The sequence below is a fragment of the Thunnus albacares genome, chromosome 14 (genome assembly GCF_914725855.1).
Source record: "Thunnus albacares chromosome 14, fThuAlb1.1, whole genome shotgun sequence".
In the NCBI taxonomy this organism is placed as follows: Eukaryota; Metazoa; Chordata; class Actinopteri; order Scombriformes; family Scombridae; genus Thunnus; species Thunnus albacares.
In genome coordinates, this window is record NC_058119.1 from 1,599,508 (window position 1) to 1,618,782 (window position 19,275).

The 19,275-nt window shown below is 40.7% G+C and overlaps 1 protein-coding gene across 1 annotated transcript in view; it reads left to right on the forward strand.

Annotated features, from left to right (window-relative positions):
- Window positions 1-19,275, forward strand: part of si:ch211-250c4.3 (uncharacterized protein LOC100535981 homolog) — a 43,819-nt gene that overhangs the window by 18,690 nt on the left and 5,854 nt on the right. The window contains exons 3-4 of the mRNA XM_044373219.1: window positions 10,469-10,627; window positions 17,471-17,633. Coding sequence (XP_044229154.1) covers window positions 10,469-10,627; window positions 17,471-17,633 — 322 coding nt within the window. The remainder of the gene's footprint in view (window positions 1-10,468; window positions 10,628-17,470; window positions 17,634-19,275) is intronic.

A 19,275-nucleotide genomic window follows, 5' to 3' on the forward strand; every position in this document is an offset into this window, starting at 1 on the left:
CTCTTTTCCAACTTTCTTTTTAGTGAAAGTTGCATTCCATGTTTTATTCCTGAAATGCATTGTTGTGCAAGCAATTTTTCTGTCATGGACGATGTGACCATTTATGATGTGAGATACAGTAGAGTTAAAATTGAAATACAGTCATTTTGACACCATCACATAAACAGCTTCACCAAATTTTGTTATTATTTATTTCTACTGTCATTGTACCAATCATCTGTTAAGAATCCCACATTATTTGCCTCTGGCTGCAACACTCTGCGCCTCCACACAGCAACATGATTTCCTGAAGTATTTCTATTTGATGAGCTAATGTTGTCATACTTCATATGTGGGATGACTGAATCTGGTATGGAGCCTGGTACTGAATCTGGTATGGAGTGCCAGTAAGGAGAATAAGCTAATATCTGCCAATAATATTGGTCTTGCTGATGTATGGTTCAGGCTAGAGACCTTTTTTACAGAAAACATTTTTACATGCCACAGTAGGGAAAGCACAGTTGCTTCAACTGCTTCAGTTTCAGGCTCCTGGTGTTGTTCATGCTGGCTCACTGTCACAATTTCATGTCATACTGAGACACTCGAATAGAATAGAACATTTCTACTATGCCAAGTCAAAATGTCTGCTGTAAAAAAGGCAATCACTTTTAAATCCTGAATATAAGGTTGGGCACCACAGATTTATCAACATACTAGAACACAGGGTTTAAACAGCTCAAACTCTTCAAGCTATTACTGCTTTTCAAAGCTACAAATGTTGTGCCACATTCTTCCTCAAAGTCCTTTCAAAACAATGTCATGTTCAAAGGCTTTGGTGTAGACAAGGCTAGCAGTCAGACAGGCTGTGAGGTGGGGAGGGCATGCGTTACAGTACGCGGCAGCTTTTTCATTGACCTGCATGTCATGCAGCACCTGTTCATCTGTGCTCAGAGACTGGAGATTTTCTTGCAGATACTGTTTCTGACCGCCAACTCCTCTCTCATCTGGACCCTCCCTGCTTTCCAAGCCCAGAGGATGGTGGCCTACCTGGATGCATCAAATAGGTGTCAAATATTTCAAATGACTCACATATTTACCCAGATAAAGGCTCTTTGATAGGTCTCTGGGGCCCTTGTGAGGTAATGGCGTGTGGCAGTGGCTTTTAGGGGCCCAGCATGACAGACTCTAGGGGTACATTGTTGACAGGCAGTTAGGTGGTATGCCCCCCACCCCCATCATCATCACTTGTCACCACAGCTAATAATGTAATTCCTTTCCCTGCTAAATGGGACTCTGTAGTCCGGGCTGAAGGATATTGGATTTTCCTTGCCCCAAATACTTGAACATCAAGGACTTTCTCTATGTTTACCTCCATGTCTTTTCTCTCCCACACTGTTCCTCTGTCTTAACATGGATAACAGTTTTTGACACAGTTGTGCTGCAGAAGCAAACTTACTAATGTTACCATGACAAGGAAATGCAAACACTGCCAGGTTGAATTAAATACATCAAGAATAAATTCTGTAATGTCTGCAAGTTAGATATATTTTGTGCATAGCTGTCATATTTCCATCATCAGGCAATAGCGATGATCATATGGAACCGCTTAGCTGTGTGTCTGATCTCACGTTTGGTATCCACTTTCAAAGCATATTTACCTCATCAGCACTAGTGTGAAGTGTAATTAAAATACAGAGCCTGGATGCCTCTGGTTTACTTGAATTCCTCAGCTGCACAACATAAATGAGAACAGCACACACATGTTCCTTCTCCTTCTGGAGAGTTGTTTTCATTCACTTACACCATGAAGGATTTCAAGTCCCAGAAAAGACCGTATTGGAGAGCTGCAGGTGAATGATGTCTACTTGATATACCACTGTCTAGGTTATGTCTATCCACTAATCCAACTGATAAACACCCAATAACACGTCTAAGACTAAGAGGACAGAGGCAGTGTTCATTTCATCAACAAAAACTATGGAAAGAGAAGTTTGTTGATGTCTTTCCATGACTAAAACATTACATAAAACTAAATAAAAAAAACTTGCATACATTGTATACTCCTGAATGGTAAAATAGTATCCTTTGTCATCCCAAAACATCTCTCTGCTAATGTTAACTAACTTTATCAGTACTTGGAGGGAAAAAAGTTCTCAAAATTCAAAATTCTTCAACTGTCCCATTGAAAATTAGACAAGGGGTGGTAACAAAACAGCGAGGACAAAAACATGCAGGCCAGCACACCATTAAAAAGGAAAGCTAATAATGATATAACATTACCACAATAACAAAGATTTTAATGTTACTTTCATTTATTGTTACATTGAGTTGGCTATATTTCAGCTTATAGGCTACTGACAGGAATGAGTGCAGGATTAATGTCAGCTGTCAACCATTTAAATCTTCTTCTACAAATTAGAATATATATATATATATATATATGAATTCTCAGAGTGAATTTATGCACTGTATAGGGTCAGGGTTAGGGTTGCACAAAAACAAAAGGTTGTGTCCATGGCACATACACTACCTTTTATAACAATAATAATAAACTTTATTTATATAGCACTTTTCTTAGAAAAATTAAAGTGCTTAACAGAAAAGAAGTTGCTGCCAGAGGTTGATTTGCTAACAAGCCCACAAAGTAATGCTTCATATTTGATGGATGCAAAAATTGTAGTAGTGCAACACTACACCTGTCAGACACCTGATGACACAAAATGATCATGATTCATACATGTCCGAAATCACACAAACACATTTTTTTTCTACTTACCTCACAATACAACACACGTAACCATATAACCAAACCATACTAAAGCATGCCATACCATATCATACTAACTGTACACATCAAAGATGTTGACAGCTGTAGTATCTACAGTAAAAGCTTAGAGGACATAAAATTGTAAAAAAGCTTAACAAAAATTAGACCTACTGACAAAAGCTAAACTGAAATGACTTTATCCACTACCTTATGACAATAATGAAACAACTAAAACTGAATCAAAATCAGAGGCCAACAGTACCAGAAGAGCATATCCAGGCACATATGTAGTGTCTTCCAGTTCCTGTCTGGGTGCTTAGAAAGATATAGTGCAGGGAATTGAGGATGAAACGCTATCTGTGTGTGTTAAAAGGACCAGTGTCTGGCTGGGAGAAGCAGTGTACGTGATCTGCTTGTACCTTCCTCCCTATCTGGATGCTCCACACACATCTGGTGCTTCATTCCTTTCCACCACTGTCATGTTTAGGAAAGTATTTTGGATGCAGCAGAGATAATGGAAACATCTACAAGAGAGGGCCAGGAGAGGCCTCTGTTTCCATGGTGATCTTAGATGTTATTGTCTTATCATGCTCATATTTTGAATAACTTGATGTGAAATGGGGAAAATGAAATCACAAAACTATGGTAACAGCAAATGAGCTCTCAACTTACAAAGATAGTGCCCAATTTTTCACAAAAATAACTAGGACAGTCCCGGCAACAGCCATAGTAAATGACATGCTCACTCTTTTAAAAAAAATTCCACATTTACACATGGAAGAGTAAAACCTGTGAGAGCCATACAGAGAAAAAACATGGTTCCACAGTGGCTCTATGGTGCTGTCCGTACCTGTAATGACTCAACAACATGGTCATTTGTTAAAATAAAAAAAGGAGGGTGGTTCTTTACAATGGTTGGGTCAGAGCATCATATTTCTTGTAAAGTCTTGTTAAACCATTTGAATGTGGTTCCACAGAAAACCTTTCTGAGCTTTTACACCACACTTAAAACCCCATAAAGGGATGACAATGTTGGTTGGCTGGCTGGTCCACTAAGCCAGCCCAGACTGAAATACTTCAACAACTACATGACATGTGGTTCAGACATTCATGGTTCCCTTATAATGGATCCTACTGAGTTTGGTGATCTCCTGCCTATTCTTCTAGCACCACATGAGATTGACATTTTTGTTTTTGAATGAAATACTGTTCTTCAGAGGAGGTATCTAAATCACTCCTCCAGCAGGTCCAAGTTTTAACTTATCCAGTGACATATCTCAACATCTACTTGATAGATTGGCACAAAATTTGTACCAATTTGAAATAGACATTCGTGATTCCTTTACGAGGAATCACACTGAATTTGGGGATCCCATGACACTTTTGATTTTTGAATGAAATACCTCGATAGACAATCTGACAGACTATGAAATTTGGTACAGACATTTATTTCCCCCTCAAGATGAATTGTAATAACATCTGGGACCATCATCAGGTCAAAATTTCAGTTTGATACATGGTTTATCACCAAATAGCTGCAAAACTAAAGATGTCCCCATCAGACTCAGCTGTATCCTTGTGTTTGATGGCAATTAGCAAATGTTAGCTGCTAACACTTGGCCCAAAGGTCGAGGTCTGTCCCAGTCCCATACTACCTTCTAACTGTGTACTAAGTGTACTGTTGTTGCAGTTGGTATACGAGAAATCAACTGACTTCATAGTTGTATACTAACAGCAATACTTGCTCTGACAGATTGCAGATTTAAAGTGCCAAATAAACATCTGTGAGTCGTTCCTTCATTTTCTTTAGGCAATCTTGTGTTTTTAGTATACACACAAACTTTTCAAGGTATACCTAACTTCACTTCAGTGTGAACACACTACATACCCAAAACCTGCTTAGTCATTCATTAGTATGTAGAGTAGAATTATGACACAGCTTTAGTCTTGTTGATATAGTAGGAGCGTATTTTGTGAAACCCTTTAATGTGCCTGAATACACTATATTCTGAGCCATTTCCAGTGGTAATCTAACCAATGTTTAAATAGTTTGTTCCCTTCCTGCTCATTTTCAGTTTATTTCTTCCCTTTTAGTCCCAATTCCATTTCAGTCCAGAACCATTTACACCCATGAGTATGAGGGCTTCTATTCAAACAATATGAATAGTCAATTTTTTAAAATGTTAGAATTATGATCTGGACACTTCTGCTTAGTTGCACCATAAATGACCCTCAGATGATAATACATAACAGATATACATTGCTTCCAGCGCCCTTCCACTCACAAGGCTCCATTTATCATCCTCCTAAAACCAGTGGGACTATGGGATTCCTGTTCTGACGTCATGTTCACCTTAAGCAATATTGGATGCAGTGTTTCATCCCAACACAAGCGCATGCTGTGCAGTCGCTGTAGGCCTTTAGCATTATCCAAACTTTATGTCTTATATCAGACATGCAGCTTTTCACATCCTTGTCACCTCCTCAGTCAGTCCCATGTGTGAGACATTGTTGCCCCTTGACTCATGGGCCCAGCAGAAACACAGAGGAAGTGCAGCAGGGTGTGTGTTTGTTTGTGTGTGTTTGCCTTTTTTAAAATGGCTCTGTGCACGCAAAAGGGGGCATTCCTGAATCCCACTCTCTCTTCCCGACTGTGGATCACTCACCGGTCTCTGTGGGGCCACAGATAAGATCCGCCTTCCACCCCCAATAAGTACCCCTGAGGAAGTGAGGGTCATCTCCTGGAAGGAGTATTCTTCCTTATCTTAATTAGCCACCAATAAACTTCTACAGGTCTGATAGTCTGGATGCAGTAAAGAGATTCTGAGGACTCAACAGATGAGGAAATCCATCAGCTAAAAATGACGTTAACCCTTTGAACCTAATTTTGTGTCAACAACCAACCCCTGCATCAGAAAGTCTTAACTCAAATTTGAACACATACATAGACATCATAAACACACTGCTAGAAATCAGTGATGTCCTTCCAGTGGATAAATGTCCTTATAGATATTTTTGAGCATCGTAAGCAACCCAGGTGATGCTGTCTGTACGTCCACGGTTACTGCTAACAGGTGTTAATAGTTGCTTATGTAGCATGACTTTCTATGGAGCAGATTTGAAATATAGCCAAAAAATAGAGTTTAGCTACCACAGTGACTTTCTATTTATCTAAAGCATAATGGGAACCCTGGTACGAAACTTGCAAAAATATATTCACTTAACAAGACAAAGAATAACAATCATAGCTATCTCCTTTTTTGTTTTATGCTATCAGTAGATTTTTGCACAGAACTTAAGCTTAGAATGTCCAATCAACAATCATTTTGAAGCAGCATTATGTTTCCTTTTTAAATTGTATTATTTATTATTTTTATTATATAATATTCACTCTCCTTTTAGCTAGGGTTTGGTCTCCATCAACTCATGAGAAGAATATCTGGTTCTTTAGCTGCTAAATGCTCCACTATGTTCACCAGCTAGTCTCTAACTTTATCTGTCTGCTGTTTTGTGTTGAGCAGGTAGTGTTTATTTTTTTACTGAAAGAGTTACCTGCTGCTGGACACCACGTTGATTAGAGCAACGGTTGTGAGCAATAAAAAACCCAAACAATGAGCTTAAAGAGGCTAAAAGGCTCTGCCGTTACTATGAGTGACCCCTTTCACACTGTCATTCGATCCATTGATAATATAAAATTATCGATTGGTGCAGCTTTAAAGATCTCAAAATATCACATCAGTAGCTTCAATCCAAAGATATCCGTGCTTGTGCCATGAAAACAATAATGTCAATCAAGTCATACTACAGATATTAAATGGAATTTAAAAATCTAGTTTTAAAGGTACAGCGATCTAAACTCCAGCTCAAAGTATGCTGAGTCTCTTATTATGTACTATGACACAATCAAAGTGAGAAAGAAAGCTTGAGGCAAAGTGTCCTCTGCATCACTGCAGTGTGAGAACTGGTTCATGGTCAAGAGCCTGTGTGATCTTGCAGAAGGTTTGTCCATCAGAGGAAACGAGTGATGTCAGTCCTCCAACCTGTTATGGCTGCTGGCCCATTGTTTGGCCAGTGTTTCCATCATAGCTCCCAGTTGACTGACTGGAGTTTCAGCGTCAGCAGCACAGGAAAGGGGTTTCAGAGGAGGGGGGCAAAGACCCCGACCTGAGCTCACATCCTGCTTTTGTTGGGACACTTTTAGGAATGTTGATGACTGGATAAATATTTGCTCAAAATTTCCTTTTTCATAGTGTTGAAAAATGTGAACATCTGCAGCTCGGACATATAAACTTAACAAGTTTTCATGCTTCTGTGGGTTCTTGTGATGTAGTAACTCATGTTCAAACTCAAACAGAAGTGAGTTAAGTCCTGCACCACTCATGTCAAAACTTCTTGTTTGAAGTTTTACCTAGATGAAACCAGTCATTATTCCCCTTTTAATAGTAGTATATGTTACACACCTTTTTGCATGGAGCTAGCATAACTCAAATATCTGTAGTTTGTATTACAACACCTTCATTTGTACCATGGAAATGTGGAAAATAAGAAATTTGAAGATTAGTCAAAATGACATCCATTCTGGTATTCTGGTATGTGATGATTACGCAACTAAGTCAGGATGAAGGCTGAAGCAAAGATAAAGAGCATCACATCAACCATAATTCCTTTTTATTCTTCATCCCTACTGGATGATAACATGAATTTATTGGGAGACAAGCAGCCAATGGTAATGGAATGCTCTTACAAGTGCAGTTTATGTGGCTCACTTGTGAAAGTGCTTTAAGAAGCCATAAAGTGCAATGATAAGAGCATAAACAATGTGTTAATGGGTTATGGTTGGAATATTACAGGGGATATCATACTTGACAAATTACATCATAACATGAAAGTTTAAATTATACATTTGGTCTCAGCTTTTTCAATCTGTATTTATTAAAGGCAGGCAAAACAAGAACTTTGTTTTAAAGAACACATCATATTTACATATTTCTTAATCACATAGTTTAAAGTCACCCTGATGTAAATTGTTGAAACAAACAGTGCTACTGATCTATTTCTTTTAAATACATTTCCCAGGCAGGGTAAGACTCAAACCACTAAACAGTCAGTGTGGGTTTACATGTTCTTCCACTCATTTTGTTTCTGATGTTTACATACTGTAAACTGCGGACATCACATACAATGTAACCCTCATCTGCTCTTGCAAACACAATAACAGAATGTATTAGAACTAAATGTGAAATGTTGAAATTTCAGATAAGGTGAATGATTTAATACTTAGGCCTCTCAAGTTCTAAATACATTTAGTAAAATGAGATCATACATTAGTAAACTACTAATCAACTTTGGAGGAGACCTCCACTGGAAACTGCTCAAGGCACTGTTGCTAGAGTATAGTCTACACCTGCAAGAGTCCTGTGTCCTTAATGGGATACTTACTATTCGTGTAAAGCACTACATAGATGTAATCCTTTGGCACTTGACTAAAGAGGGACATACTTTTTGTAATACTGATTTACATGGTAGCAGTAGTTGGGTGTACAACAACAAAACCCCTCACGAACAAAAAGTTGCACTTTTTTTAGCTTAAAGCTCAAAATATGTTGACAAATATGAGACAACCCTGGTGAAAATTGGTGTATATATGCCTGCACAGTGTGTGACATACAGGATGCATATTATAGACAGTGATGTCTTAAACCTTAAACTCATGACACGATAATGTGATGTGAACAAGCTGCTCTGCTAAAAATATCTATCTAACATCTATCTATAAACAAGCATACATCTGTATTGAGGGGAAACAGAGGTGGAGGTTATTCTGAAATGCCATGTTCAGTGTCACCATGGCTTGGGTCTGTGCCTCCCCTTGGCCGCTCCATTCAGAATGGCCTGGAAAGGCCACTAAACAAAGGCCTACAGTGCATGAATTTCTCCTGCCTTTGAAATGATTTACAGTCTATTCTCCTGCGCTACAGAGCTGCTAGCCTTTAGGAATGTCCTTTATATCAGTGTCTGTGGAGATTTTGTCCCATGATATTTTGAAGCTTTTCCATCCTGACAAGAATAATACTGGAGTCGACCCACCTGAATCATCATCAACATCACAGGACCCCTGCTGGAGTTGCCTGCAGTTTGCCTGCCTGGGCAAACAGGTCAGTGTATGATACAGTCAACATGGACTGCACTACTTCCTGTATCACCTCGACCCATGCACGTATGCAAGGATCCTGTTCATGGACTTCAGCTTGGCATTCAACACCCTCATCTCAGAAGTCATCCTCACCAAACTCATCCAGCTCTCTGTGCTCGCCTCCACCTGTTTGTGCCCACCTCCACCTGTCAGTGGATCACAAACTTCCTGACAGACAGGAAGCAGCAGGTGAGGCTGGGAAAATCACATCCTGCACCCGGACAGTAGTCAGCGCTGGCGCCCCCCAGGGATGTGTGCTCTCCCTGCTGCTCTTCTCCCTCTACACCAATAACTGCACCGCAGGAGACCCGTCTGTTCAACTCCTGATATTTGCAGACGACACAGCAGTCACTGGCCTCATCTGAGACGGAGAGGAGTCTGCATACAGACCGGAGTTTGAACAGCTGGCCTCGTGGTGCGGTTGCAACAATCTGGAGCTGAACATGCTCAAAACTGTGGACATAACAGTGGACTTCAGGAGGAGCCCCCAGCACCGCCGCCCCTCACTCAACAGCACTGTTTTGGCTGTGGAATCCTTCAGGTTTCTGGGATCTACAGTCTCCCAGGACCTGAAGTGGGAGTCCAACATCAACACACAAAAAGGCCCAACAGAGGACTTGCTAACTGCACCAGCTCAGGAAAGACAACCTGCCTTAGGAGTTGCTGATCCAGTTTTACACTGCAGTCATCAAAGTCTGTCCTCTGCCCATCCATCACTGTCTGGACAGGAACAGGCTACAATGGCAGAAAATATAATTTGTGCCAACCTGCCCACCATCCCACCGATACACCTCCAGAGTCACGGAACGGGCAGGCGAAATCACTGCAGACCCCTTATACCCTGGACATAGCCTGTTCCAACTTCTCCCCTCTGGTAAGTGCTACAGAGCACTGTAAACCAAAGCCACCGGACACAGGAACAGCTTCTTCTCCCTCGCCGTCACACTTGTGAACAGTTAACTAACTGTGGCACAGTGCAATAACCCTGGAACACTACCTATTGCACTTACAAATTACATATATTTATTTTAGTTTAAAATGCAAAATGTGTACATTTCACTCATTACTGTATATCTGAGCAGGCTGTATATACTGTACACAACCACCTACTATATGTACATAAAGTGACACTTTTTTCCTTACCATTAAATATTTATCTCAGCACTCCTTGAACTCCTCACTTCTTTGCACAATTTGTATCCTGGTTACAGTTCACAGAAACGGCTCCATCTGTATATAGTTATTCCTAAACTGGAGTCAGATTCCTTGTATGCATAAACATACTTGGGCAATTAAAATGATTCAGATTCAGAGTCAGATTCTGATTGATGTACATTATGAATTCAAGGTGATGTCTGGCATGATTACAACTGAATTAAAAGTACTGAATATCAGTAAACCGTTCTTCAAAATTTCATAATTTAAGATTCAAACAGCAACAAACTACTAGAACTCTCAACTCAACAAACTTCTAGCAAACTAGCTCACTCCTGGTGTCTGGCTAACCTGCACACCCCCTGCTTATCCAGGTACAGCAGAGTTCCAACCCTCTGGGCTCAGGACTGGGATACCTGGAGCACATCTGCCAGCTCATTGAGAAGATCGGCCAGCTGCAGGAGACCAACCTCCGGCTGCAGAGACAGATCTGCAGCCTGCAGAAGGATGGCAGGATGACAAAGACCAAAGAGGTGTGTGTCTGTTAACACTGCAGTGCTTTTACTTGTGTTTTTTTCTAATCTATCTCTTGTGAGTTCCACAACTTCATGGAAGTGCAATCCCTGAAGAACCACTTTAAATCACTGTTGAGTAATTAATTGAAAGTAGCAAAACGGACATGAATTTAATTAAAATTTTCCAGGTGCACTGTTTCACCAAATTCCCAAATTAAAGTACCAGATATCTACATTCAGTACAGTTTGAAGACAAACTCCAAACCAGTGGTAGTAAATTGAGACCGAGTGCTCAGTGACCGAGTGAGAGAACAATGTTCTGCAATACAGCTGAAGTAATTTATTGCTTTCTAAAATTAAGTCCATATGTAGAGGATAGGATAGTGATTTTAGAACACTCGGTCTTTGTTCTAAGTGTGGACTGAATAATATAAAAGCAATGTCAGCAGGCAATTACAACAAATTTGCCTTTTTCTCCTGTAAGCAACAATAGCTAGTATTCCAGTAAGTGACTATTAAATGTGTACAGTTTGGCACAGCAAACAATGTGGGAAATAAATTCCAGAGCCTGCTTTCCTCGCTCACTCTGATCTCAATGACTACACTGGCTCTCTGTTATCTCAGTGCTCCAAAGAAAAACACAAATAACTTGTGTTGTTTTGAAATGTTTTATCAGAGCTGTGGTCTTTTACAACAGGACAGCACCTATGAAAACTTGTGGGAAGCATTTTCAACATGCGCAGTGAGAGACATGTTTTGTGGGGTTCATGGCTCCCAGGACAAACTATTGGAGTCCTACTGATATTAACATTTATTTAGGTTTCTTTAGTAAATATTCAAATTAAAATTTTAGATTGTTTCTGCAGTGACAGTGATCTGAAATCTGACAAAGTTGGCGCTATAATTTGATATACTCTGATAAGGAAATGCTTTTTGTCTGCTGCACCTTATTAAAAGTTCCGACTATAACCATTTGCTCCAGGTCTCATCTTCCCAGATCCTGTCTCAGTTGTCATGTCTGTTGAGACACCAGCTTGAGGTTAAAGCTGGCTGATGCGTGGACACTCCTTCACATTGATTTGTGCAATATCAGACACTAAAAATGTTGTTGATGTTTGTCGTGTTACTTTAATTTGATAGCAAGACATTATCCAGCTGGGTGGTGGAATTTGTTAACTGTACTCTTTGTCATGATCTGAATCAGAGTTGTACGTATTTCTGAGGTCACAGGACTAAATCGTTTGACCGTATGAACATTTGCCTTGAACTGTTCTCTAAATAGGAGGAATGTTGCTTTCTTGTTTGATGCCTTGGCACAGGACAGAGAGGGAGGATTCAGAAAACCTGGACTGACACTAGTCTAGTAAGTTTGGTCTCAGGGGCCGGAACAGCTTTCCTCTGGAGCATTGGGTGAACCCAGCAGGGGTCAAGGACTTCAGAGTTTCAGAGTCAAAGAAACGAGGCAAACAGAGTGACAGAGTGAGAGAAGAAATGTATTTAGTTTATACATGCAGGTTTTATTAAGTTTATAAATGCTCATACCTTTACATCCTTATGCAATATTTCTATATTCACTTGAAGACTGAAAAGGTCTGAATCTTGACTCCTGACAGATGGACCACACCGGCTGCTCTCCCAAGCCCTTTTGTCCAATTCCCTGCTGTGATATTATCAAAGGCAAATCCACGACTGGAGACAAAAATGACACATCAAAAGAAGAGCAGCCCTAACTGGAACACTGTCTGAGATCTCTGAATAGACCATTAATGACAGCTCAGTGTGTATGTGACAGCTCTGGTTCACTTGTCACATCAGCACCAGAAGCACAGCTGGATATACTGAGAGCAGGCAGAGGATAAACAAAAAAGCGGTTACACCTACAGTAGGAAGACCCCCCACCCCCATCAGCAGTGCAGTAGACCACCAGACCACCACAAGTTACATTTCTATTGCCAGAATACATCCCATAGCCCTTTTTGACATATCACTAATGCAGCGTTATAGAAATAAAATGTATGTAATCAAGAAGTAGAATTACTTTACAGTACACATCTTGCTCCACTATTCTCAAACTTGATCTTCCTCCTTGAGTCGAGTCTCCTCAGTTATGTGGGGACAGGAAGCAATGGAAGGGACATTCCATGGTGTTTTTTTCTCCTTGACTGACTGTGAGATACTTCCAACAACCTTATCCTTTGCTGATGGTTTAAGGGTCATTGACTCCCCATGGGAATCCCTAAAGATGTGATAAACTCCTGTGTGGGGCTCTCCATACAGATAGTGTGTGCCATAGTAGCATTTGACTGACTACTATCATCTACAACAGTCACTCACCATGCTTAAATATTAGCATAAAGCATAACACTTTGAAATAATTATTAACATAATATTAATAATAATAACATGAAATTTTAAATAATAGTTCATTTAAACACACTTGTTGAGCATCCTTGGTCTATTAGTCTTTTTAATTGGCCTAATGCATTGTTTAATTAGCCAAATAATGATAAATGATATACCTGAAGAGAAAACAGTCATGAAGTATAACAACTGGCCCTGCGAGTACCACGTGACAATCAAGATGAGCTTCTTGGACTGGAGCAGTGAGACGGAGCTGAAGGTGGAGTGTCGAGGGGTCCCGGACAGCGAGGAGAAGTGGACGAAAGAGGGCTGGAAGAGATACTACCTTGAAGCTATTAAACAGACTTTTGGTTATGGGGCGCGGCTCTCTTTTGCCCTGTTGCCTGTCCGCTCCCCTCCCTCTGCTGTCACGTTAGGCTACGACTCACGGATACAATGTAACAAACTCGCTAATGAACTTGTTCCTGTTATAATACATAACAACACGCATACCATATTCATTCTTTTAGTTTTTTTTTCTCTTTAATGTGAAGCACTTTGAGCTGCATTTTGTATGAAAGGTGCTATCCGAATAAAGTTATCATCATTATTATTATTATTATTATACTTGTAGGCACATTTAGATTTACTCAGTAACACATAGGCCTACTCCGTTCCTATAAAAAAATGGAAAAACAATGTCTAAAGAAATAGGAATCGAAGTTTAGCACCACTCACCAGAACTAAGCAATGTTGGGGTATGTTGAGCTTGGCTTGTTCTTTCTGCAGTTTTCTCTTCTTTTACCAGCTCTGTGAAAAAGTCATCAACAACTATTCTGCACAAACCCATGGCTTGGCCCATGGGTCTTCTAAATATCTTCATTGCATTGGTGATGGCTAAATGCTGATTATGGCCAAAGCAACTTAGCCATTGCCAGCTAAGTTTTTGAATTGCAGCCACAATATTGGCCCCATTGTCCGTGGTAATATAGGCCATTTCCTCTCGTCCAGGAATACTCTTGGAGGGAAGACCTGAGGGCTTCCGCCAGGTTGTCACCTGTGTGGCTTTCTGGTGTGAACACAGTCTCTGTTTGGGAATTACCAAGAGAAGTGTGTTCGCTATAAGCATCAAACTCCAACTGTTTACTTTATGCTTCTGTCTTTAGTTTCTGTGTGTATATATCCAATTGAATTTTATCTATAGATATCATGAATACTCAAGCCTAGAAATAATGAATACTTATTGGACACACAAAGGAAATCCCCATATGTTTAACGGACTGTCCCTCCCCCTCATGCGTGAAGCTGAAGTGACGAGCAACTGATATGTTTTGTTTCTCCAGAAGCCCTTCACCCCATGAAGGATCTCTGCCAGCTCAGTTGTTATTGTCCTGTGACTGATGCTCTTTGGGTGACCGGGTTTCCTTTTTCCGGGCCTGTCTTCACCTAACTTTTGGAATATGACTGTGGTGCTTATAAAGAATGACCTGTGCAACATAGATGTTTGCCTGAATCTCATCTTTACAACCACACTGTTGCTGATTATTTTACACAGGTTGGAAGCTTCAGTGAAAAAACACTGATGTTGGCTCTGTATGCATGTTTCAGTTGAACAGTGAATACCTAGAGGTTTAACAAAAACAAAAACCATGAGGCATAACAGCAACAGGCCTTTATCTACCCCATAACTAATACAAATGACCAGTGGTTATGTAATAAAGCTGGGAGAAGGGTGCTTTTGTGTTGATATCAGGGGAGAAAATGTGTGTGTGTAGGCTGATGTGCACTTGGACGTGTTGTTCTAGAGGCCCATTTGAACTTTTGCCTCTACAGTAGGTGAAAGGTAACTCCAGAGCAGGCAAAGAGATTATTTGGCAAAAATCAGGAAATGACTCACACAATGAGCCACTTGGGTTGCATGATGAAGCTGTGCAGGTGGTGTGTGTGTGTGTCTGTACACATACTCTACACACACATAGAATCCTTTTTCTGGGCAGGAATATAAACGTGATTCCACACAATAGAGCAGGAAAAAACACATCTCATCCCCTGGCTTTAATCTCATCCATGTGACACTTCTGTTGCAGGCTACGTTTATGTAGTTTGAACTATTATGGGATTTTACGTGGAAGTGATGTCATACTGGAGTTCCCTTTCATTTAGCATGGAGGGATGTGAACTTCAATTAGACTGATGCTCTGGGATGACTCAGTCGATTGTATTGTTCTTTGTCCTCCTGAAGTACAAGTCATAGGAGGAATATACAGTATACTGACTCACATAATGGTGCATACAGTACAACCAAATATGTAGGAGGATGACTGGTCCATGAACTCAAACAAAGTAACATTCTCCAGCAAGGCCATAATGGATTAAACTTGCATGCACAGATGAATAATTCATGCTTTTGAATTACAGTCAGGGTACTGCAGAAGCAGTTGTGGCTCTTTAAGTCAGTTATGGAGGAGAACCGGGAGAGTTAGAGGCAGGTCAGCAACTATGTTTTTGTTAATGAGGCGCCAAACAAACTAAATTAATTGCTTAAAAAATATGAGGCAGTGTTGGGGAAAGAGTTGCTCATCCTTCCCCGGCCTGGTCTAGGTAAGTAAGCAATGGGTCCCAAAGAGCTGAGAATTTTTTTATTGAATTGGTTCTCAAGAGACTGAGTCTTTCAATCTGTATGACTGAAATAATGTCAGCCATCCATCTCTGGAACGAAGGGGGAGAGGGTGATTTCCATTTCCTCAAAATTAGTCTTTTGGCGACAATCATCCCCAGCATCAAGGACTGTTGCATGGCTGTAGGAAAGCACACAGTGGATTGCGAGCAGCTGAAGATGGCAAGTCCAGCTTCTCATTGGATGGTTCTTTTATAGGCATTTGAGTACCAATTGAATATTTTGGGCTAGAATTCAGTAAGTGAAGGGCAGAGCCAGAAAATGTGAGACAGTGTGTCATCTGACATCTGTCACACAGTGGTGAGACAGAAGGGTAAACCTTGTGCAACCTCGATGTAGAACAGTGAAGACGTAGGACAATTTTGAACTGGATCAGCTGGCGTCTACTGTTAATTGAGCAAGACTATTATAGACAGACTCTTATCCCATGCAACTTCAGATAATTCAATGCTCAGTTCCCCTTTCCAAGCCTCCTTTTCACAGTAGAGGCTATAGTACAACCATCAAACAAACATACAAACTTGGAAACAAGATGCCTGGAGTCAGGAGGATTCTTTAAAATATCAAAAAAATTATGCTTCCCTGGAAGGGATTCAAAGGTATGAATCTTGGATTGGATGTAGTGCCTAATTTGTAGGTATTGAAAATAATGTGAGTGAGACAGCTCAAATTTATCTCTCCTCTCAGCAGACTGAATGATGCAAACCATCTATCTACATACATATCTTCAAGAGAAATTTGACCCCTCTGCCTCCAGGCATCTGTCTGATCATGAGGGTAAAAAGGAGTGGTTGAACTTGCAATATCCAGCTGCACCTCAGTCTGCATTGCTCAGTTGTTTTGATGTGTTTCCTGCAAAAAATCATATCCGCATATAGAGATTTAAGATGTTGAAAAACTATGTCCTTTTTAACAGCATGGGCAAGCCCCTTGACATTCCACAAAACTATTGTAATATTCTTGCCCCCCAACTTCATTCTAACATGATACCTCTGCATATGCAAATAAGGAAGAGATTATTTCGGTTGAGCACAAACATAGTAAGCAGTGTAAAGTGACTTCCAGCCTTGTAAAAGTGCTATAACGAGAAAAGAAAAAGACAGACATGCCTGAACCATAAGTAAGAACAACACACATCCCCACCCACCCTCCCTTGTGTCTCCCTGAAGACACAAGGTTTCCCGTTTTCATCCAAAGAGAAGCTGTTGGGCAGGTAACTAACTCTGCTATCACAAAACCCCCTCTCTGCGAAGATTTAAAACACAGGCTATATGATACTGTTAAAAACTGGGGATCAGCTCTTTGACTTGAAAATGGTGGATGCGTGCCAGGATGGTGTGCAGCTTGGCATCGGTTGCCGGTTTCAGCTGGAGAGAGTAATGCACACGGTTGACTTTAACCGGGTGCGGGAAATGCTCTTCCCCAAGCATCTTGGGAATCAGTCTGGGGACTAATTCAGTGGGTTTACCTTCCTCTTCGCCCTCTTGTATTCCCAAGATTTCAATATTGTGTCTACAGGAGTGGGCCTCTATGTCAAGCACTTCGGTTTGGAGCTGGTAGTTGTGCTTCATTAGCTCTGAGTACTTAGCTTCAAGTTCTTGCATGTGTGCTTCAAGGTCACTGGGAATTTGCTCTGGGTTAACCATATGGGCTTGTGAGTAAGCCTGTGACTCCACAAGTGACTGAAAGTTGGTTTCAAAAGCGTCAAAGCGTTCGTTACTGACTCAGATATTTCCTTGCATGATATGCAATAATATATATATATATATGATATATGCATTAATAATGCATAATATTACAATATTCAGCTGTTTGTGTCTTCTTCCTACTATCTTTCTGAACAGGACTTTTTCCAACAGCACTGCAGCTGTGGTGCAGCCAGTCTGGCCTTTCAGGACGCGCAGAAGCGACATTCCAGAAGTGAGTTTTTGTCACCTAGCGGAACGCTCTCTGACCTGTCCACCATCCCTGAGGTCACCCGGCACCCACTTCTATCAACCAGGAGAGGTAAGGCTGACATATATTTTCCTTTTTTGTGTGTCCTTGAAGGTGCTGTTGAACAAAAGTCCTTAACAAACCATCTTCAGGGTGACAAATAAGCACATTGTAGGAAGCATACTGAGACCTTTAGTTTAGTTTGTGAACACACACCCACACATAGACACACAGACACACAGACACACACACACACACACACACACACACACACACACACACAGACACATACCCAAAAACACGTTTTCCTGTGCAATGAGGGATTATTACTGACATTTCAGGTGGATTAAATAGACTGGATAAGCTTTTGGCTTCTTTTCACAACTGCCCACTTAAGCTACAGACTCATTCAGTATTGTTTGTTGTGAGTCCATGACATGCAGCTGAGTCCCCTGTAGGTTACTGAAACCATCCCAAATTGAACTTTGCATTTAATTACTAGTGGGATCGGCATTTAATAACCTGCTCCAGTGGGAAGTGTCAACAAACGCACATGCGCACAACCATTCATTAATGTTTTAATTTCAGTGTTTGTCTGGCACTTTCCCGAAATGGATCTAATAGGTGTGTTATTAAAAAGCTTTAGCAGTACTTAAGTTTCATAACCTGACCCTGCAGCAACCCCATGTGTTTTTAGGCCTCAGTGTTTACCTTGTCATCAGACACCAGCTCCAGGTGATGTTAGTCATTTGGGAACACAGTCATCTCCCCAAATGTTATACTTACTGTTGTGTTTTTGGAGTGGTTAATGCTGCCCTAGGTGATTGGTGGCCGATAGCTCAGTGGCCCCACGGGGAAGATGAAATTATAACTCGAGCGGGGACACGGGCGGAATTCCTGGCATCCTGCTCATGACAGGAACACATAATGTCCCGTGGACTATGGAATGCCTCGGTTCTTCCTCTGACGGGCAGGAAACTGGATCTGGAGAAAAGGTTGAGAGGTCATGAAAGATGGGAGGCCCTGCTTAGGTGTAGTAAATAGGAGAAGAGAGCTCTGCAAGTGCAAATGTTCAATATGAGACTGAGGAATTGAGTTTTATTGTTGTATACGAATCACAGATTGTTAGGAGTGTTTATGTTTACACAGGAGCATGTGCATGGACTAATGAATTACAGACTACAAAAAAGGAGTGTTTTTATTGGGTTTGTTGAAGTGCAAGGTTAGGGTAAGGGTTAGGGTACTGTTGTATTTTTGGGTTGTTGCTGTCACTGACAATTTAATTTGCACAAAATCATTCAAGTTTGAATTAACTGGCTTTACTTGCGCACAAATATTAATGACAAAGCTGTGGTCTTAATGTGGGGGTTTCCTTTGTCTAGCAGAGTGTCATGGTCAGTAGAAACTGTGAGCTCCTGTGATAAGGGAAGATGTATTTACATGCATGTGGGAGAAGTTGGGAGTGGAATGAACAGAGGTAAAAAAACAGGCCTGTGCTGATTTCCATCACCATTTGTCATAACAGTCATCGCTCCCTCCTCAACATGGAGCAAAGGCCTCTAACATGTGAACAAACACTCCACCTCCCAGACCAAACCTAAATACAGTATATGTGCACTTTAAAGCTAACTCATTGAAATTAAAAATATCTCTTATGACATATGTTGTAAGTCACAGTGACCATTTACATTTATGAACATGTCTAAATTCTCCT